Genomic DNA, 23,567 nt, shown 5'->3' on the forward strand with positions numbered 1-23,567 from the left:
TTACAATGAATAGTAATACAAAGATACCTTGTAGTTATAACAACCATGGGTGTTCTGAAATTTGAAATTCATAAAACCTAATGTTTATTTGTAAGAAATTTGTATTTACAAAATGTGTTAAAAAAAGTTTGGTAATACACAAATTTGTTAACTGGAATCTAAAGCAAAGCTGCTTGATCTACTAGGAGCTAGACTTTATTCATCCTTTTGATGAGGTCCCACTAGTATGCACCAGATCCCACTAGGTCAGGACCCCAACACCCCCCCCCCCACCCCCCACCCCATTTACATTTAGGAGGTTCGAGACATTTGGGAGGGTTCATTGCTTCAGAATGCCCAGTTTTGCCATCATAGGTCCATGGCAAAAATACAAGTACAAGTGATGCTCGATGTTAACTAGATTCTACAGTAAAGTTATATGCACAAATAATTTAGATATATATCATTGGTTGCAAAATGATCCAATAATCTATGTGATATAATGATATCTGTGTCTAAATGGAAAGAAATCTTTACAAAAAGCTCTATAACAGTCATTTTTATTTCAGGACCACTGTAAAAGTAAACGGCATTAGCCACAACCCGAGTAACTTCAAATTAATTTGACTTCACCTCTACCAATGGTAATGCAGGGGTTATTAGTGTTATGAAACACTACTGAAGTTTGTTGTGGTGCAATGAATAGTAGTAAAGTGATACTAGCTAGTTTGAACCCAATAACAATACTGTCACAGTCATTCTTGGCTAGGAGCTGACATGTGCTGTCAGAGTGGGAAGAACTGACTGACAAAATTTGGAAGAAGAAAATCTGGAAATGAACGAATGATTGTAGGAATGCGCAAACAAGCAATAGAATTTAACAACAAAATGTGGGTTCAGAATCTTGTACATATCTTTTGCTGTACCACACTTTCTGGATAAAAAAGTTTACAATTCTTACAATACAAAAATTTATGCTACTCTTTATAACTCTTTATGCTAATAAATTACTGAATTGCAAAACAATAAATCATAGACAATAAAGAAATAAAAGAAATGCTTTCTAAACCACAATAGAAATAATATAAACTCAAACTGCAACACTTTATAAACTGTCAATATGTAATGTGATAAAAGAAAACCCAAAAAATTTTGAGGGAGGGGAGGGCTGCTAGCACAATTCCACTAGCTATTCAAAACTATAAATACTGCAAAAATATAGTTAATTACTATAGTTAGACATTAAGAGGATAAAAAAAAGAGAAATCTAAAAGAGAGACAGGCGGAACCTGTTATTCCAGATACTGCGGAAAAGATCTAGGGACTCGCGAAGGCGGTTAGTGCTGTTGTCTTCTCTGATCACCATGTTGTAACTGCTGCTGGCCGCCACAAAAATGATAGCTGTCACATCTGGAACAACATACAGCAAAAAGAACTGTAACTAAGATAGTTTCATTATTTCTGGATTTGTTTTAGACTTGCAAAAGCCACGTTACAACCATTAGAATAGTTTTAACTATAAACATATATATATAAAATAAACATATATCTACAAATGTATAATTCACCATTAAAGCACTGGATCCATTTTCTTCTCTCATCTCTCTGACCACCTACATCAAACATGCTGAGAGAGTAAAAGAAAATGAGCAGGGACAAGGACAAAAAAAATCAGGTATCCATAGAAAAAAATCATGCCTTTAAAACAATTATTTGTTTGTAAATTATGAAATAATTATCTTTTTCAATAGAGAACAGAGTACACATTAATAAGAAGTGTAATACAATTACAAAATGTATTATTAAATCTCTTAATTACTTTCACCACATAGGCCTACGGTTGAATAGATGCTAATATATTTTCTATCACCTAGACACCTAGTCTAGGATTGATTACAGTCTACCTTCAAAAAAAAAGTAAAGACTACAACAACTTACTGAAAGTTGACTTTGTCTACTTGGAATCGTGTTTCGAAAATCCCTGAAGTCAAAACTCTGCACCTAAGCAAATCCTGCACAAAGTGAGGAAATGGAATGGAATATAGTAAGAAAAGAAATGACACATGACAAATGACAGCAGAAAGTTATCAACCTTTTATTTAAAAAAAAAAAACAGAACATGGAATTTACTGCCCTTCTTTTATTTATACCCTGAAGACATTTGGGTTTGAGATCCAAAGGTAAATATGAGACAATATTTCAGAATTTTAGCTTTCATTTTCTAATATTTACAATTAAATGTGTTAACTGAAAATGCGCTTTCTTTTTGAACCCACGCATTTTTCAAGTAAAGAAAAATGGAAAAGCCAAAGTGTGAAGAAAGAGAGGATCCCCTGATCCAAAACATAAAAGCTCATCAGTCAAACAAGGTGGAGGAAGTGCCATGATCGTAGCAACAGAATGAATTCAGAAGTCTACAGAAACATTGTCTGCCAGTTTATAAAATACTTCATTAAGCAGCAAGACAATGACTCCAAAAAAATGAACACAAATAAGAACTTCACTGAGGTTTAGATTGGCCGAGTCTATCACTTGACTTTTTAAACATGTATTTCACCTCCTGAAGAGGAGACTGAAGGGAGAACCAAAACAAACAATAACTGAAAGAAGCTGCAGTTAAAGGCCGGAAATAAATCAGAAACAAAGAATGCATTAGTTTGGTGATGTCTGTGGGTTGTCCGCTTGATGCCGTTATTGCAAACAGGTTATGTGGAACCAGCTAAGAATTATTTACTTTCATTTTCTTTTGGAGGTTGTTTAGCTAGCTAGTCATCCAATCTGGCTATTTTTAAATGTAAGGTTAGCATTTTGGGTTTAAGATGCAGCTCTGAATAACAATTATAAGACGGTGTTCAGCAGAGCACATAAAGTACAATTATGTGTCAAGTATAAACCCAGTCTTTTTGCTTCATGTAGAGAACAGTAATGCCATAGCCATTTAGGTTTTTTGTATTTTATGTATTATAATGTATTATTTAAATCTGAATGTTACAGCAGAAACAGATAAACCCTTTCAAACACAATCATTGTGACTTTTTGAAAAGATACATTAAAAAAATATGAAATATAACTTTGGTTTTTACTCTATGTTATAGATCATGATACTGACTGCAAACACTGCCATGTTCAAATGTTACAATAGTCCTGAAATAAATGTTATATATATATATATATATATATATATATATATATATATATATATATATATATATATATATACACACACACAGTATATAAGGCTTGGGGCCAAAGAAAATAAATAGATTCATATAAATAGTACAGATACGATATTAATCAAAAAGATTACTCCGACTAGTATATAATACTGTTTTCAGGGTATCCTTTCAGCATGCAAGCACAAGCACACACTCCAGTGCACCCCACCTGGTCTGTTGGTGTATAGTCATTTTGCCGTACTGAATCAATTCTGTCCAGGAAGCTGAAAAACAGATAATACAATAAGCTGTTTTTGAATCTCATATAAGGATTTATTACAACCTGAAGTGTATTGATAACTGAAACTATTAAATAATAATTTCTTCATTTTATAAAATATATATGTTCACCATGATTTTTTTTTTTAGAAGCTCAGTACTAATTCTGGTAGCTGTGGATGTGTTTAATAAACCTGCAGTTACACATAATATTTTCATAATTCAAAACGTTAATGCAAATAAACAGGGCTTCCCTGGAAATAAAGGCTCATGCATAATTGGCATACATATGTCCAAATACTTGCTGAGTTCCTATGTTAATGTGCACTTGAGGATTCAGACAACCTGTGTGTACATTTGTGACATGTTGCTGGAAATGATTAATTCATGAACCCTGGCTAAACAACCGCTTGTATCGAAATCTGAATATATGAAAAGACATGGGTAGGTTTTTTTTTATCAGAGCTAAGCAGCAACTTATACAAACAAACAAATAACCTCAGGTGACAACAAAAAAAAAGGTTGCAGAATGTAGTTTTTTAATATTTAAAACAAACCAATATTTAGAAACCAAGTGAAATAAGCACATCTTCCACAATCAATAAAATATTCATAATCGAAAAGGGTGAATACCTCTATAAAAGAATGTTTTTTGCCAGTATTGTGTTCTGGAGCACATAGTGTGTTTCTACATTTTCCCAAAAAAATAGTAGAGAATAGGACAGGTATAATGGCATCGTCATACAATTTTCATTTTCAACATTTTATAGAGAAGGATTGCTTACAAATGGTAAGCCTTTAAGACCTGTGCCAATTTTCACAGAAGTGGGCAACTCAGAAAATTCAGTGTACACTCAGACCGTTAAATGCTCAGAGATATACAGAAAAACCCAAGACCTAAGGCCTCTAATGCCTCTTTTCCACCGGAAAGAACCAGGTGCTGGTTCAGAGCTAGCGCTAGTGCTGGTTCAAAGTTGGTTCCAGTGGCGAACCTTCTAAGACCTTTCCAATGGCTTGAGAGCCACCATAGCGCCGAGTGTGACATCACTGTATACGTGTCACGTGTCCCAGCAACGTTAGCGCAGCAGCAGTAAACACAAACACAACAACAATGGCGGATGTTGCTTTACTGTTAATGCTCATGGCTTTGCAAACCTACATTGGCATCCAAACGCGGCGAATAAAACGTGTACGTGCAGCTCCATGTAATCTGTATAAACGGAAGTTGTAATCGATAAAGTACATAACATAATTATTTTATCGTTAACACAGAAAAAAATTTAGCCTTAGCATGTAGCTACCTACTATCATATGTGCTGATAATGTATCATATCGCGGTAAAGTAAAAGTGTATTAAACATTAGTATACTAAAGGTACATTATCAAATGCGCTAACAGTAGCCCCGCCCCCAGCTCCCGCCCCAAGCGGTTCTTAAGTCTAGACCAGCAACATTTTGGTGCTACTTAAGAACCACTTTTCCTGGTTCGGAGCCGGTGCTTTGGCTGTCGAAACAGAAAGAACTGGTTCTAAATTAGGCTCTGGCTCCGAACCAGCACTCGAAGTGCCTCGGTGGAAAAGGGGCATAAGCAACTAAAAATATTAGGTTCATGACAACAAATTTAGAAAAAGGCAGAACAAGCATGCTTTTCAGGAAAGAGTAGCTATAACAAAGCCCTTTCTCAAAAAAAAAAAAAAAAAAAAAAAAAAACAGAATATAGCAACAAAAAATGGATTATCCCAGGTTGCAACTGAACAAGCCACTGAAGTTCACAGCATATCACCACAAACACCTCATAACAACTGGTGATGGACGGGTTAATGATTTGGGCCACGGGACCTTGAAAACTTGAAATAGTTGAGAAAACAATAAACTCCAATTAATACTAGTATATTCTTGAGACAAATGTAAGGTCATCTGTCAAGCAGTTAGCATTACTGTTATCCCAGGGGCCTCAGCAAATTAACAATTAACTAGCTAAAAAAAGATTCAAGGTGTTTCAATGACCAAGGTAAAGTCCAGAAACGCCCAAAGAGATGCTATAGCAAATAGCAATTCTGACGTTGGTTAGAGTCTTGTTGCCTGGTGGTCACCCTGCATGGTCTGCCAGTGACTCATGGGATTGCTTTGGATGGAGCCAATGACTTCCCTTCTTTGAACCATTGTTGCCTCAGTTATCTGTATGGTATGGTCTTAATCTGTAATCATCTAAAGACTTTGGCAGAAGGAATTAGTGTTGGGTCCATGGTGAACTCAGAATTTGCTTTGACCCATTAGTTCCTCATAACCTCTCAGCTGCACAATTATAAACTGTTGTAGAATTGACATCATTTACATTTACATTATTTACTGTCCAGTGTCACCCAAATGAGGATGGCTTCCCTTCTGAGCCTGGTTCCTTTCAAGGTTTCTTCCTCCTTTTTTCTCAGGAAGTTTTACCTTACCACCATTGTCTCATGTTAGCATTCCATTCATGTAAGTGTTCCAGAATATCAAACTGCCAAAAAGCAGATCTGCTGGTTTCTGAATGCTAATTAACTTAATGGGAAATCCCATCTCCATATTCTTCTCTCGTCACTCTGGTAAAAGTTTATCATTGTCTGATCTGTCCACAATTAAACAATAGGATGTTTCAGTTCCCTGGCTTTTTTGTTCACCAGGGAAATAATTCTTCTGTAATTTAACGCAGTTATTTTCTTTGGTCTTCTTGGTCCTGTGGCATTCATAAGCTGAGTAGCATGTTCTTTCTTTTTATGAATGTGCCAATGTCCATACCTAATGCTTCTGCCACTTTCAAATGGGTTTTTTCACCTGTCCATTTTTGGTGCGTCAACTCCAAATTATGTCAACCACAAAAATAAACGGACTTGCAAAATTACCGAAACATACATGTGATTTATCAAAATGCTTGGCACAACAAGAGGAACTAGGTTATGTGTATTCTGGTGACATAATGTGCGCATATCCACTCACCTACAAAAGTACTGGCACCCTATCTGCACACACATCCAGAAATATTGGCACCCCATCTGTCCACATGCCTCCAAAAGTATTGGCAAACTGGAGGTCTAAAGCATGTTGAATGGGAAAGAGCTGCTCAGCTCATATCTCAATGATCAGGTTCATAATATACCAGCAGGTTTAGGGCCAGTTTTTTGCTTACAACTACTAAACTCTACACTTCACCGCTAAGACCCTGATGTCTCAGTAATACTTTACACTCTTTAAGCACCTCGCAGTTCTGCTCCAGCCTGTACATTCTGTTACATCTTTTCTACCCATTATAAATGTAACTAAATTTATTGCTTACCCTAGTTTCTCTCCATTTATGTATATGTACATACAACCACCAAGACAACAAGAACTCTGTGTCTCTGATGGCAAGATCATTAGGTAGGATATTACAAACATTTGTGTACACCAAATATATTTTGGGTTTGAGATCAAAAGATGAGTATGAGAAGATCACAGTGTCAGAATGTTAGCTTTCATTTGCTGATATTTAAATAAATTAAACAACTTAGAACATATGTCACTTTCATCTGAAGCCCCCATTTCTCAAGTGATGATTAAAAATACTAAAACATGTGACTGCTATTTGTGCCCTATTACACAAGCCCCAAAATACGTCTAATAACAAAATAGCCACAACATTACGTGACATCAAAACGCTCAGCACAAAGAAGACAATTTTGTATTCAATTGACATAACATGACATCATGTGGCACCACATGACATTACGTGCACAAAGTAAGTGAGTACAAAGTAAGTGAAACAAAAAAATGTGGGAAGTATACAAGCAGAAGCTCACAAATTGTGATCAACTCTTAGCACTAATAAGGCAAGAATGGACTGCCATTAATCAGGATTTGGCCCAGAAGCTAATATCCAGCATGCCAGAGTGAATTGCAAATGTTATGAAAAACAAGGGACAAGAACAAGGTTGTCAACACTGTAAATATTTACTGTTGTAAATACAACACTGTAAATACTTATTGGCTGGGCATGCAGCGGGCCTATTGGTTCTTGATTTGACGCTCGTCATAGGAGATGTTATATGACAGATAAGTGTCTGAAATATTTTGACACTGCCATAGCTTCATTGAAGGAAAAAACGGATCACAAAGGCCATTAAAAGGCTGTCAGTGGCCATGTAAAACCAGCGATCAATAGCTACAGATTTTACCCTAGGATTAAAGAAATCTTTTAGGATTTTCAAAATTTGTCTCAAACGACCACATTGTGAACAAATTTACACAGTGTAAGCCTAGCTTTATAAAAGTATTGCCTCTGAAAGTACTGCCACCCAATCTATCCACTGGCCTCAAAAAGTATTGGCACCCCATATATTCATTTGGAAACAAGCTTTAAACAACTCACATTTTCTTCAGGAAATGTACATATCTAGTTATGGTTCTTGCAAAGCAAACATCAGTATTGTTTATCATTTTCTTATTATCAGTGGTGCTTGAAAAGCAGCATACACTATTAATGTTAAAGGTAAATAGTAACTTAATTCTAAACTTTTTATTCTAGGTTTCTATACTTCTGTAAAGCTGTTTTGAGACAATGTTCAGTGTTAAAGTGACTATAAAAATAAATTGAATTTAACTGAATATTACTCTCATTAATCTCATTTGCTTATTTTCATTAGTGGTGCTTGCAAAGCAAAGCACCCTATTATTATGTAACTTATTATTAGTGGTGCTAGAGAGCAAAGCACACTGTCACAATTACTATCTCAATTACAGTATTATTACTATTAGCATTGCAAAGCACATTATTACTATTTTACTATCACTCACTTGCTTATTATTTTTATTATTATTAGTGGAGCTTGCAAAGCAAAGAACACAATTACTATCTTACTTGCTTATTTTTATGTGGCACTTGCACTGGCATATCAAAATGCTCAGCACAGTGAGTAGAACAGAATCTATCTATCCTATCAATTTATTCCTTCAATTTTAAGTGGAATCACAATGTACACATGTGACATATCCAAACATTTGGGACAACAAGGAGAATTGTGTTATGAGTATTCTGATGATTATTCTGATAATAATATATGCCTTCATCAGTCAGAGGTTACTAAGAGTAATATTTCAGAGGTGTGTAAATTATCTAAGGTGATGTCTTATGCTGTAGTATTTTCTGGCCCCATCCCAATGTGACGTGGTAATGTACTGTAGTTTATAGCAGGATATGGTCTGCTGGATTTCCAAGTAGTGCTCTGAAATCAATGTGGTATTCAAAGATAATTGGATAATTTTTGAAGGTAAGGCTGGCCTGTTAAGACAGGATCGTGTCTATCCCACTCAGGAAGGTGCTGGTCTCATTTCTTGTAGCATAGCACATAGTATAGGACTACAAGTAACAGGCCTAGTTAATCTGTGACAATCCAGAGCCAGGTCCAGTGAGCAGACAAACAGGCTAGTTATGACTGCTTGCTAGCTGCAATGAGTTGTCACCCAGGGTTCAAAATAAAGATAAGTTTCCCGATCTAAACAATAATCTATAAACACTCAGTTTGTTGTAGTAACCTTGCTAGCATATAATTTTGAATTTTGAAAGATTGATGTAGTAGCCTAGTTTTTATGATGTTGGACTACCAATTTGAACGTTGCAAGTTTGAATCTGAAATCTGTCTATTTGTGTAAAATGTGATAAAATTTTTAGTCACTGTAGATAAAGGTGTCTGCCAAATGCCGCAAATGTAATCTGAAGCTACGACAGTTAAATCTAAGATATCTTGCATCAAAAGCACAATGGTTACTGATTAGAGGTTTAGTGTTTCTGACTTAACAGAAACATGGATTAAACCAAACAACTCTGTTGCATTTAATGAAGCTTGTCTGAAAAGTTATAGTTATATACATCAGCCATGTCTAACAGGCAGCAGAGGGGGTGTCACATTTGTTCATGATGATAAGCTAAGCACCACACATAAATATAGACATATATTCAACACATCTCCCCACCCAAATTAAAAATGACAAAAATAATCCTACATTTTTATTTAATACTGTAGCAGAATGAACTACGAATAAAACATTGTAGAAAAGCACACACCATCTATTTGCAGCAGCAATGACTTCTGAATTATTTTATTAAAACAATTGGTAATAACAGGCAGAAAATTCAGACCATTAATTTAATACCAAACAATTTAATAGATAATTCTGTAAATAATATTACTGATCAAAGAATGTTTCTGATCCAACACTTAGACTGTTTTTACTTCCCTTTTGAGCGACTGACAAAATTTCATTTTCTTCTTCAAAATGATCAGCCTGTATTCTGGATCCCTTACCTACATGTATTTTTAAACAGATAATACCAGTGTCTACATAAGTTCTTTCAAGGTTTGGTGCTCTGCAAGGTTCTGTTTTTGGCCCACTGCTTTTGTCCTTAAATATGCTACTCCTTGGTGAATTTATTTGTAAACATGATATTAGCTTCCACTGTTATGCTAATGACACACAGCTATATGTTTCAGCTGATGAAAAACACCAGCTTAAAAAGACTGAAGAATGTGTAAAGGACTTTACACAGCGGATGCTTGCTAAATTACTTTTGTTTAACCCTGACAAGAAAGAAGTGATTTTACTAGGAACACAGGCAGCCTGAAGTGAGCTTTTTGATTACAGAGTATGGATTGTCTATATAGAATTTCATCATGTGCAGCAGTAAAAGACCCTGATGTGATTATTGATTCTGGTCTCTAATTTGAAGCTCAAGTAAATAGCATCACTAGGGTAGCCTTCTTTTATCTCAGAAATATTGCTAAGAAATATGTTGCCACGTCATGATGTAGAAACTCTAGGTTTCTCTAGGTTTACTGTCTGGATGTTCCAGTTCCAGTTAATCTACAATGCAGCAGATAGAGTATATCTTCTTCTTCTTCTTCTTCTTCTTCTTCTTCTTCTGCTTTTCCCTTCAGGGGTCGCCACAGCAAATCATCTCTCTCCACCTATCCCTATCTTCTGCATCCTCAACACTTGCACCCACTAGCTTCAAATCCTCATTAATTACATCCATATACCTCCTCTTTGGCCTTCCTCTTTGCCTCCTGCCTGGCAGCTCCATGTCCAACATTCTCTTACCAATATACTTATTCTCCCTCCTCTGAACATGTCCAAACCATCTTAATATGGCCTCCCTAACTTTGTCTCCCAAACATCCAACATTGGCTGTCCCTCTTATGTACTCGTTCCTAATCCTGTCCAATCTTGTCACTCCCAAAGAGAACCTCAACATCTTCAGTTCGGCTACCTCTAGCTCTTACTCCTGTCTCTTCTTCAGCATGGCCGGTCTCACCACTGTCCTGTACACCTTCCCCTTGATTCTTGCTGATATTTTCTTATCACACAGAACTCCTGACACCTTTCTCCACCCACTCCAAACTGCCTGCACTCGCTTCTTTACTTTTTTCCCACTCTCTCCATTACTCTGGACTGTTGATGCCAAGTACTTAAACTCCTGTACCTTCTTCATCTCTTCACCCTGTAACCTTACGTTTCCACTTCCCTCCCTTTCATTCACACACATGTACAGTACTCAGTCTTAATACGACTGACTTCCATTCCTCTTCTCTCCAGCGCAAACCTCCACCTCTACAGGTTTTCCTCCACCTGCTCACTGCTCTCACTACAGATCACAATGTCATCTGCACACATCATCGTCCAAGGAGACTCCTGTCTTACCTCCTCTGACAACTGGTCCATTACTATAGCAAACAGGAAGTTGCTCAGAGCCAATCCCTGATGCAGTCCCACCTCCACTTTGAACTCCTCTGCCTGACCTACAGCACACCTCACCACTTTCCTGCTCCTCTCATACATGTCCTGCACCACTCTAACATACTTCTCTGCAACTCCTGACTTCCTCATACAGTACCACAGCTCTTCTCCTGGCACCCTGTCATACGCTTTTTCCAAGTCTACAAACACACAGTGCAACTCCCTCTGACCATCCTTATACTTCTCCATCAACATTCTCAGAGCAAAAATTGCAGCTGTTGTGCTCTTTCTGGGCATGAAGCCATAGTTCTGCTCACAAATTTCCACCACCTTCCTTAACCTAGCTTCCACTACTCTTTCCCAGGCTTCATTGTATGGCTCATCAACTTTATCCCCCTATAGTTGCTGCAACTCTGCACATCACCCTTATTCTTAAAGATCGGCACAAACACACTCCTTCTCCATTCCTCAGGCATCCTCTCACTTTCTAAAACCGTGTTGAACAAACTAGTTAAAAATTCCACTGCTGCCTCTCCTAGACACTTCCAGACCTCTACCGGGATGTCGTCAGGACCAACTGCCTTTCCACGTTTCATCCTCTGCAAAGCCTTCCTGACTTCATCCTTTCTAATCTTATCTACTTCCTGTTCCACAGAGTTCACCCCTTCTACTCTTTTTTCCCTCTCATTTTCCTCATTCATCAGCTCCTCAAAGTATTCCTTCCATCTCCTCTGTACACTCTCCTCACTTGTGAGCACCCTTCCATCTCTATCCTTAATAATTTTAACTTGCTGCACATCTTCCCCATCTCGATCCTTCTGCCTAGCTAACCTTTACAAGTCCTTCTCTCCTTCTCTAGTGTCTAACCTAGTGTACAACTCATCGTATGCCTTCTGCTTGGCCTTAGACACCTCCCTCTTCACTCTGCGCTGTAACTCCTTGTATCTCTGTCTATTCTCTTCAGTCCTGTCCATATCCCACTTCTTCATGGCTAATCTCTTCCTCTGGATACCATCCTGAACTTCCTCATTCCACCACCAAGTCTCCTTATCTCCTTTCCTCCTTCCAGATGACACACTCAGCACCTTTATCCATCTCCCTGATCATTTCTGCTGTAGTTTCCCAGTCATCTGGCAGCACTACCTGACCACCCAGAGCCTGCCTCAACTTCTGTCTAAATTCCTCTCAACATTCCTTCTTTTTCAGCTTCCACAACTTACTTTTCTTCTCTATCTTTGACCTCTTCCTCTTACAGACCATCAGAGTCATCCTACACACCACTATCCTATGCTGTTTGGCTACACTCTCTCCCACTACCACTTTACAGTCACTAATCTCTTTCAGATTGCCTCTTCTACAAAGGATGTAGTCTACCTGTGTTCTCCTACCTCCACTCTTGTAAGTCACTCTATGTTCCTCTCTCTTCTGAAAATAAGTGTTAACCACAGCCATGTCCATCTTCTTAGAAAAGTCCACTACCATCTGTCCTTTAAGGTTCCTTTCCTTAACTCCAAACTTGCCCATCACCTCCTCATCACCAGTGTTCCCCTCCCCATCATGTCCATTAAAATCCGCTCCTACCCGTGGGAATACTCTCCATCACCTCATCTAATTCACACCAGAATCTCTCTTTCTCCTCTAACTCAAAACCTACCTGTGGGGCATAACCACTAATAACATTCAACATCACCCCTTCAATCTCTAACTTCAGACTCATCACCCTGTCTGACACTCTCTTCACCTCCAGAACATTCCTCACAAACTCCTCCTTCAGGACCACACCTACCCCATTTCTCTTACTATCCACACCATAATAAAACAGTTTGAATCCTGTTCCTATACTATGAGCCTTGCTACCCTTCCACTTGGTCTCCTGTACACACAGTATATCCACCTTCCTTCTCTCCATCATATCAGCCAGCTCTCTACCTTTCCCTGTCATAGTACCAACATTCAGAGTTCCTATTCTCAGTCCTACACTCTTACCTTTTAATTATTTTTTTTTAAAGTTTGTCATGAAAAACTTTGATGTTAGCTTGACAAAGAAACATAGTACATAAATATTATTAACATTACTAAAGATTAGTAACATCCAATAATTTTGGAGGTGAGAGGACAGATTTTGGTGATATTTTTGGAGGAGAGGGAACAAATGAGAGTATGCACAACACACAGTTCTCATTGTGCCACGCATCTTGATATGCCACTGTAAGCAATAGTAATAAGTAAGTGAGAAAAGACACACTAAAAAGCTAATGTGGCATCACTAATAATTGTGAAAATTAAGTCCTGAGTGTTAATTTGCTTCAGTTTCCAAGATACAGTTTAGGTCAAAATTGTATCAAAATAATTCAAAAGAAAAAGGGATGTGGGACTATGCTCCAAAACTCTAATTTAGCAATAATAATGGTACAACACCAATCATTATAATGTATCTTTTTATTGATACCAATAACATAACTTACCATCCATTCGTGTTATTTTTTATGAAAAACTGACCAAATTGTGGGTGGGTTCATCCCATTGTTGTGTAGGTTCCCAGACTATTAAGATACAAAATCAAAATTATACTGCTTTAAAGCTTATAAAATATAATGTGAATATCAGATATTTACAGAATATAAGCTCTAACATCAGAATAAATGTCAAGGTTCCATCTTTAGTTGGTATCTAAAAGGTGCTTTTTGGCTTGTCTCTTGTAAACTGCAGTAGGATCAACCCTGGAGAGATTCCAGCAGTAATCGGCAAGCATGGACAGCTTCATTTCCCATGGTATCTTTACTCTATGCCTGTGATATCCTGGTGGAATCTCTCCCTATGCCCATCACTCTCTGCCCCACAGATCAAAAGTAAATAGTCTAAATGTGAGGTTAAGAAGTGAAATTTCAGTGACTTGTTTGCAGCAAGTGCTTTATAGGACCTAAGCAAATTTTACGTGTGTTTTTCAGTCATCTGCCTTGCTGTTACCATACCAGTGGGAATGCAAAAACCATGGATTTTTGTTCTTGTTTTATGGATAATTCTAAGTTTGAGGCATCTTATTTAGCCAATAATGCAGATACTGTAAGTTGCACATGTATGGGAACAATAATTTTGCATACAAAATATAGGTGGTATAACTTTTTTACCACTGCCATCATACTGCACATTTGAGATGCAAATGTAACCTCACCACAAATGTAACACAATTTATCTGCATTGTTTAAACAGTTTTGAGGCATCTTGGTTTCTGAGGAAAATATCACGCGACTATTCCGAATGTATTCACACCCTGTCTGTCCACTCCGGGAAGAGTTTTGCCACGGCAAGCACCACTGCTTATTATTATTTTATGTGGTGCTATTACTATCTCACTTGCTTCTCCTTCGTCTTCTGTACAAATTTGTCCCATCACTCATCCCGCACCATTTGTTGTAGACCCATGAATGGGAGGTCAAATCGTTTGGCTTATTTGGAAACAATAATGATGGACTTTTGTAAGTGATCGGAATTCCGTTTTTCTCGGTATAAGTTCAATTTGGCCAACATTCCCATTGACTTTCATTAAAAATGTCAGTGTTATGACTCAATGCACTATTGAGCAAATTCAACAAAACTTCGAATTTGTAGTTTTTCTCAGGCAGATGAACAAATCCCAAAAATTCCCATTCACTTCAGTCAGTGAAATATTAAGTTCTTTATTAAGACATGTTAACATGTCGACATGTCAAATTCTGATCTTGTTTTAATTTTTACCTGTAGATGAAAGTGATGTCATTGCTGAGGAAAATCCTAAGCCGTAATAGCTAGTATTTTCCTCTTTGGCTAAAATAACCTTAATGAAAAGTTTCTTGTAGCCATCTACCAGTTTATGACATCAACTGGAACTAGAACATTTTGTGATGTTTTAGGGGTTTCTTGCATGCACAGACAGTTTCAAATAAACACACAGGATTTAGATCTGAGCTTTGACTTGGCCATTCTTGAGTTCTCCATTTTTTAGTTTTCAGTGAGTCCTTGGTGGATTTTTGGTGTGTTTTTGTCATATTCAATGTCCAGGTCCACTTCAGCTTCAATTATTTGGCAGATGGACTCACATGTTCCTCAAGCACCTTTTTAATGTAGACTTGAAGAATGCAACAATGTAGAATTCATAGTGGATTCAATGATGATGAGCTGGCCAGGTCCTGCTGCTGCAAAGTATCCCCAAACCATAACACTTCCTCCTCCATGTTTCAAGTTGGTATGAGATTCTTTTGCTGAAATGCTGTATATGGTTTATGTCAAACATGTCCTCTGTTATGGTGTCCAAAGCACATTATTCCAGAAGTCTTGGCCTTTGTCTCTGTGTTCTTTCACAAACTTCAGTCTTGCCCCCGTGTTTTTCTTGGAAAGCAAAGATTTCCTCCCTGCACATCTCCCATGATAATTTAAGATGCGCAGATTTATGCATTTTGACATCAACTGTGGCATGAGCATGATGTAGATCCTGTGATGATATTTTAGGTTTTTGAAAACTTCTTTAAGCATCTTGCAGTCTGCTCTTGGAATGAATTTGCTTGGATGGCCTGACTGAATTTGCTTGGATGGCCGTTGTTTTGAATTTTCTCCACTTGGCTGATTAAAAATTCATTTTGAGATTTTTTTATATCCCTGACCAGACTAATAAGCATCAACACACTTCATTCTGAAGGCCTCAAAGAGCTCTTTGGATCTCACCATGGTGATACCTCTCTTAAACAATTAAGAGCAAACCAAACGAAATACCTAAGGTTTAAAGTGAAAGTGTAAGTGACGTGACATACAGCTAAGTATGGTGACCCATACTCAGAATTCGTTCTCTGCATTTAACCCATCAAAAGTGCACACACAGCAGTGAACACACACCGTGAACACACACCCGGAGCAGTGGGCAGCCATTTATGCTGCGGCACCCGGGAAGCAGTTGGGGGGGTTCAGTGCCTTGCTCAAGGGCACCTCAGTCGACCCACAACCCTAGGGTCAGGAGTCAAACTCTCTAACCATTAGGCCAAGACTTCCCGACTTAAATAAGGCAAGCCTCCTTCAAAATTCTAAGTAACAATGTTCTAATAATTTGCACCTGATGTGATACACCTGAAGGTAAATTTATCCAGTTTAAGTACAAATACAGGGGTGTCCTTACCTTTTCCTCACAAGAAATTGGATTGTATTAAATTACATTTTAGAGATAATTAAAAAAGACTTTTGTTTAGTTATAACAATTGAATCTTCCAATATTGTTAAAATAAAGATAAAATTCCCAGATGTTTAACTATAATATTTAAAATAAAACACAGGCTTTCATGGGGGTGTCCTAATTTTTATTTACATGACATGTGACGTATCAAAACGCTCAACACAAAAGGGAAAATTGTGTTAGGAGTATTCTGATGATGTTATGTGACACATATGTCACACACTGCAACCCCCAAAGTAAATGGAATCTCAAAATTACCGCAACATGGTTATGTAAGGTAGCAAAACACTTATCATAATGAGGAGAAGTGCTTGATGACTAGTCTGAAGACATGTGGAATCACAAAATTACCACAACACACAGATGTGACATTTGAAAACGCTCAGCACAATGTGGAGAACTGCGTAGTGTGAATTTTGATGATGTCACGTGACATCATATGCATGTCAACCACCAAAATTTCTGGAATCATGAATTTACTACAAAATACTCATATCATATGAACACGCTCAATGATGAGCACAATGAGAAGAATTTGACGAGTATTCTAATGACATCATATGATGCCTGTCAACTTGTGCTGCACGATTAATCATATCGCAATCACAATATCGATATCAAGCCTGTGCGATTATATGACGCAAAATGCTGCGATTTTATGAAATAAATAAATGCATGTGTGGACATGACAACCCATTCTCTCTGAAAGCTGTTTGCCTATTTCATACACTACACCGCAATCCGCTAAAAAAAAAAGACCAGTGAGTTTCAGTTTAGGCAGTGGCACGTGTGGCGCGTATGGTCATGTCGTGAATTTTTCCGGTGTGCAGCTCAGAACGGGTGAAGATGCCGAGCAGACGGACACTGAACCGGTGGCCAGAAAAAAATGCTATCTCTGTTATTTGTAGTGCTAATTTCGTCAGACGAGACAAGACGAAATATGTTCGTCAACAATTTTTTTTCATGACCAAGACGAGACGATGACAAGACTGCACAACTGTCCAAAAACGCTGACTAAGACTAAATTAACATGCATTATTGTTGACGAGAAAAAGACGAGACGAAAATGTTTTGTATAAAATAAAAACTAAGATAAAATCTCTCTTCATTTTTGTCTACAATTGTCTCTGCTTTTTCATCAGCTGTAACGCCTTTAAAATATTCGGAACGAGTTCGCGGCTTCGCGCTTGTGCTCATTACAGGTCTTATACGCCTGTGGCTGCAACACGAAACTGCTGAACAATTGTATTGCTTCTGCTAAAGAAAATAGTGCGCTCCGTCTCTACGGTTAGAATCCTGTGTGTCCATGGAAACGCTCTGTTTTTCATGGCAATGGTGTGTTATAATTAGCAGCTGTTATCAAGAAATAAAATAGTGTGTGCTTAGAAAAACATCGTCCACACGCCGCTCAAAAAAAAAAAAATTCCTGAGCGCAAGTCCACCGTCTAGACGGCTTTTGTGTTAAATTATATTTCCTGTCGCTGCGCAGGTTCTTTTATTGTACATGACAGCTTATGTACCGATGACCGGTCTTTGCGTTACGTATCAGTAAAGTAAAAAATGTGATGTGCAGAGTTCGAGTGTATGCACTGTTTAAACGAGTGTTCTCAACTTCTCACTGATACTTTTGTGATTCGCAGAGTTTTGGCAGGTTTTATAGCCTTGATATTCAAAAGTTTGGATTTATGTGCATCTATCATGTTCAAAAGTACTGGCACCTTTTTTCAGATGGGCACGGCAAGCACCACATATAAACTTGCCTCCAAAATATTGAAACCTTATATGTGTAAATGCTTCTATTGGCACCCAATCTGTCCATTCACATCCAAAATCTACAATTCCAAACAATGTTGAATTGTCTCTGAATGTCTCTGAATGTTGATTAAACTGAAGAGATGGTTTTTGACTTCAGGAGAGCGCAGGTGTTCATCTAGTGGAGAACTTCCCCTGGTCACTCAACAACAGCTCCATCACCAAGAAAGCCCAGCAGCATCTCTACTTCTTATAAAGGCTGAGAAAAGCCCATCTCCCTCCCCCCATCCTGACTACGTTCTACAGAGGGACCATTGAGAGCATTCTGAGCAGCTGCATCACTGTCTGGTTTGGGAACTGCACCATCTTGGATCGCAAGTTGCCTGCAGCGGATAGTAAGGACAGCTGAGAAGATCATTGGCGTCTGTCTTCCCTCTATCATGGATATTTACACGACATGCTGCATCCACAAAGCCAACAGCATTGTGGATGACCCAACACACCCCCACACACACTTTTCACCCTCCTGCTGTCTGGAAAAGGGGGCCAAAGCTTTTGGGCCCTCACGACCAGATTGTGTAACAGTTTCTTTCCACAAGCCATCAGACTTCTCAATAACTGAACTAAACTGTACAGAGCACAATACACACAAACACACACTCACACACACAATATACATTTCAATATACATCCATGTCACCCATATAAAATTGTTTACATGATGTATTGCAAACAGTTTTTGCTCTTTGCACATGCAGTCTTTCACATTTCAGTCGATTGCTGATTTACACAATATTTTATAATACCTCATGTTACTGCTGCTATAATACTAATGTGTTCATTCCTTTATTTCTGCACACGCAACATTGATTGAACATACAATATTTACACTGGTCAGCAGTGTGTTGTCTTTTTTGTAATGTTTTTTCTTTTGTCTTGCACTGTTTGCACCAGGTTGCACAGATGCACTTTATGTGGCTAGGACTACATACTTAAGTCCTTAGTTCTGTCTTTGTTTTATGTAGCATCATGGACCCTGAGAACTGTTGTGTCATTTCACTGTGTACTGCAACAGCCATATACTGTAGTGTGAAAAAGTGTTTGCCCCGTCCTGATTTTTAATTTTTTTGAACGTTTGTCACACTTCAATGTTTCAGATCATCAAACAAATTTAAATATTAATCAAATATAACACAAGTAAACACAACATGCAGTTTTTAAATGAAGGTTTTTATTATTCAGGGCCATGTGGGTTTGGATTTAGTTTTCCCTTAATAATAAAACCTTCATGTAAAAAGTGTTGAAGTGACAATAAAAGCTTCTTGACTTGACTTGAGAATCACAAAATTATTAAAGAATACATGTGCGACATCAAAACACTCTGCACAATGAGGAGAATTGTGGTATGTGTATTCTGATGACATCATGTGACATCGGACAGCAACCCCCAAAGTAAGTGGATACCAGGGGCGTCACTAGGCCCTTTTTAGGGGGGCTTTAGCTAATAATTACATTGTAGTTGAGGAGCCACTTTGAGGAGCCACTTTCTGGCCAGAGACAGAAGAAAAAAAGGATGGATGATTTTGTTGTTGAAACAACTTATGGTGCACATAGGAGAATCAGCACAGATGCCGAACAAGTCAAAACAACGTTACTATATCCATGTCTGGATAAAATGATAACTGAACTGGAGAACCGTTTTTCTGCTGTAAATGCTGCATTGCTTCAAGGTATTCAAGGTATTCAAGCATGTAGTCCAGTGTCTGAAAACTTCCTGTCTGAGCCACATTTAGAAGAACTTGCACTACAACATTGATTTAAAGACAGAAGTCATGGTAGCAAGGCACTTTTTGACACGTAAAAAGAAAACTGGTGCAGCTCCACAGGACATGGTTTCACTTTATAACCTGCTGGATTCTGAAATGTTTCCATCACTGAAATCTGTCATCCAGGTTGCCCTCACTGTACCTGTTAGCAGCTGTTCGTGCAAGAGGTCCTTCAGTGCTCTTCGTCGTCTCTGCAACTGGCTAAGGAGAACAACGGGTCAGAGCAGGCTCCATCAACTGGTAGTTATGGCCATCGAGAAAGATGTCGTTGAGCAATTGGACCATGATAAAATTATCAACAGGTTTGCTGCTCTTAAGGAGAGAAGACACAGGTTGATGGTCCCAATGAAAGACCAGTAACTGGGCTGCAAAAACTTTGTCCCTGCTTCTCACAAGCTGCTTCATTTTCGCTTGTTTTTCATTCCTTCTGATAGTTAACCACAGTCCATTGTCAAGCCTCATACGTGTTGTTTATATTGCTGATATGCATAGTCAAAGTTTATGGCTTTTATGTTATTTTCTGGTTAAAATTTGGTTAAAAGTTTATTTTATTTTGTCAAAAAAGTTCCTTATCTGAGGTTTTTATGTGAACATAGAAATGCAAACAGTAAAATGTTGTGTTTGTACTGGAAACGTGTGTACGTGTGTTTGTACAGTGAGTAATGAATCAGTAAGTCTACATTGTAAAAAAAAACTACATTCACAACTCAAAATTTTCTAGTGACTGGTCACCAGAGCTGGGAAGTAACGGAGTAAAAATACTTCGTTACTGTACTAAAGTAAATTTTTCTGGTATCAGTACTTTACTCCACTATTTATTTTTTGGGCAACTTTTTACTTTTACTCATTACATTTTTACACAAATATCTGTACTTTTTACTTCTTACATTTTCAAAACGGACTCGTTACTTTTAGTATTATTTCTTCTCATTGCGCGCTGTTTCCAGCCTATCATCCTATCATTGTGTGGCTTTTTCACCATGTGACTGGTGTACTGTATTATTTACTGGCTATCAGACATAGACTAAGGATAGCGGAGCTAACAATGAGCAGCAAGCCTACAAAAGGAATGGCTAATGTTAATTCAGAGGGAGTCACCGATGTTAAAATAACTAACAACGAGGACATTCCTGAACACCCATGGCCATATATGAGGGAGATGTTTGAAATAATCGGCGTCAAAAAGGATTCCTGGCGAATGCGTTGCGAATTGTGTCAACCAGGGGTGGTTCTAGCCCTTTTTTAGGGTGGCTTCAGCCCCCCTGTCTGTAATCTCAGCCACCCTAAAACTATAAGTATAATTTTTACTTTCATAAATAAACAAAAAAATTACATTAAAATGCAGAACATGTCGTCGATGGGAAAGAAAATTATTTATCATTATTTGAGTTGTCATATAATATATAATATAAAACTCTTCTTGTTTTAAATTCTCACTGAGGGCTAAACCCCCTAAAGATGAAATCCTAGAACCGCCCCTGGTGTCAACCCAAAAAACACGAAGTGCTTAATTTAATTAACATTAATTTTGTCATTTGTAAAACATCACAATAATTTTGAGTTGTTTTCAAGGACAGAGCTGGAATCTCCTTACAGTTTGGGATATGGCCTTGGTGATGCACTTGGTATACATTATATTTCCAAAAGTATTGGGTCACCTGACCTTTCCTACTATATGTGGTTGTTTTCTGATCTCATCCCTACTGAACACCTTTGGGATGAATGTGAACGCTGACTCCACCCTACCTCACCTACATCAGTGCCTGCCTTTCATAACACTCTTGTGGCTGATGAACACAAATATCCATCAGCACACTCCAAATTATATATACATATAGATACACACACACATACACACACACACACATATATATATACATATATAAAACATGACGTCCAGTTACCAGCATGACACTAAGTAGTATCGGCGACTTTTTACTTAAGTACATGTCAGAGCCCATACTTCTTTACTTTAACTTGAGTAAAAGAGTGTAGTCACTACTTCTATTTTTACTGGAGTCTTTTAAAAAATGAGTATCTGTACTTCTACTTGAGTAAAGGATGTGTGTACTTTTGCCACCTCTGCTGGTCACATCTAAATTTTTCATTTTTTCACAGTGAAATACAGGGAATACAATGGAATAGTGGATTGCAATACAATGAAAAATCTAGAATCGCCCCAGGTGGATACACTAAATTATCGTAACATGGACATGTGACATATCAAAATGCTTGACAAGCATTCTAATGACATCACATGATGTCACATGCACTGCAATCCCTTGATCTTTCTGATCAAGTCCTATATTTTCAAAGTGATCAGATTTGGTGTTTTCGCTTAGAGGACAATTAAAAATCCCCCAAACTTACATTTACTTACATTGACAGAATCTTCCTACCCTGGCTCAAGATGTTTGTGATTCAAACTCCAACTTCCACACACCTGCATTAGAAGGTCTGATGCCCCTCTTCTCTTCCTCTGCTGTGTCAGTGTAAATTTAACAGAGACTCTCAATTCATTTATCGTTCTATCAATCTATCTATTAATTATCCATCCATCTTTCAAACAATCTATTAGAAGCACACTATCTATCTATCTATCTATCTATCTATCTATCTATCTATCTATCTATCTATCTATCTATCTATCTATCTATCTATCTATCATTAGGTGGGATCACAAAACTACCACACAACGCACAGCTCAATGAGGAAATTTGTATTATGGATTACTCTAGTGATGTCATATACACACGTGGACAAAATTGTTGGTGCCCTCCGGTCAATGAAAGAAAAACTCACAATGGTCACAGAAAAAACTTTAATCTGACAAAAGTAATAATAAATAAAAATTATATGAACGTTAACCAATCAAAGTCATGCTTTTCAACTATGCTTCAACGGAATTATTTAAAAAAAAAATAAACTCATGGAACAGGCCTAGACAAAAATGATGGTACCCCTAGAAAAGACTGAAAATAATGCGACCAAAGGGACATGTTAATTCAAGGTGTGTCCAATAATTAGCATCACAGGTGTCTACAATCTTGTAATCAGTCAGTAGGCCTATATATAGGGCTCCAGGTAGTCACTGTGTTGTCTGGTGACATGGTGTGTACCACACTCAACAAGGACCAGAGGACGCGAAGGAGTTGTCTCAGGAGATTAGAAAGAAAATTATAGACAAGCATGTTAAAGGTAAAGGCTATAAGACCATCTCCTAGATGTTCCTATGACTACAGTTGTACATATTCAGAAATTTAAGATCCATGGGACTGTAGCCAACCTACCTGGACATGGGTGCAGATGGGGAAAATTGATGACAAATCAAAGAGACGGATAATCCGAATGGTAACAAAAGAGCCCAGAAAGACTTCTAAAGAGATCCAAGGTGAACTTCATGCTCAAGGAACATCAGTGTCCGATCGCACCATCCGTCGTTTGAGCCAAAGTGGACTACATGGGAGATGACCAAGGAGGACACCGTTGTTGAAAACAAATCATAAAGCTAGACTGGAATTTGCCAAACTACTGTACATGTTGACAAGCCACAAAGCTTCTGGGAGAATGTCCTATGGACAGATGAGACAAAAATGGAACTTTTTGCCAAGGCACATCAGCTCTATGTTCACAGATG

At 37.8% G+C, this 23,567-nt stretch overlaps 1 protein-coding gene across 2 annotated transcripts in view; it reads right to left on the reverse strand.

Moving 5' to 3' along the window:
• gnal (guanine nucleotide binding protein (G protein), alpha activating activity polypeptide, olfactory type) overlaps positions 1–23,567 on the reverse strand; it is a 64,487-nt gene that overhangs the window by 13,388 nt on the left and 27,532 nt on the right. For both annotated transcript variants that reach the window (XR_007139465.1, XM_027172672.2), the window contains exons 6-9: positions 3,364–3,418; positions 1,918–1,991; positions 1,548–1,606; positions 1,269–1,389 (exon numbers count right to left, since the gene is read on the reverse strand). Coding sequence is in view for 1 of the 2 variants with exons in the window: in XM_027172672.2 (XP_027028473.1) it covers positions 1,269–1,389; positions 1,548–1,606; positions 1,918–1,991; positions 3,364–3,418 (309 nt within the window). In the remaining variant the exon portion in view is untranslated. The remainder of the gene's footprint in view (positions 1–1,268; positions 1,390–1,547; positions 1,607–1,917; positions 1,992–3,363; positions 3,419–23,567) is intronic.

This window comes from Tachysurus fulvidraco, chromosome 25 (assembly GCF_022655615.1).
Source record: "Tachysurus fulvidraco isolate hzauxx_2018 chromosome 25, HZAU_PFXX_2.0, whole genome shotgun sequence".
In the NCBI taxonomy this organism is placed as follows: domain Eukaryota; kingdom Metazoa; phylum Chordata; class Actinopteri; order Siluriformes; family Bagridae; genus Tachysurus; species Tachysurus fulvidraco.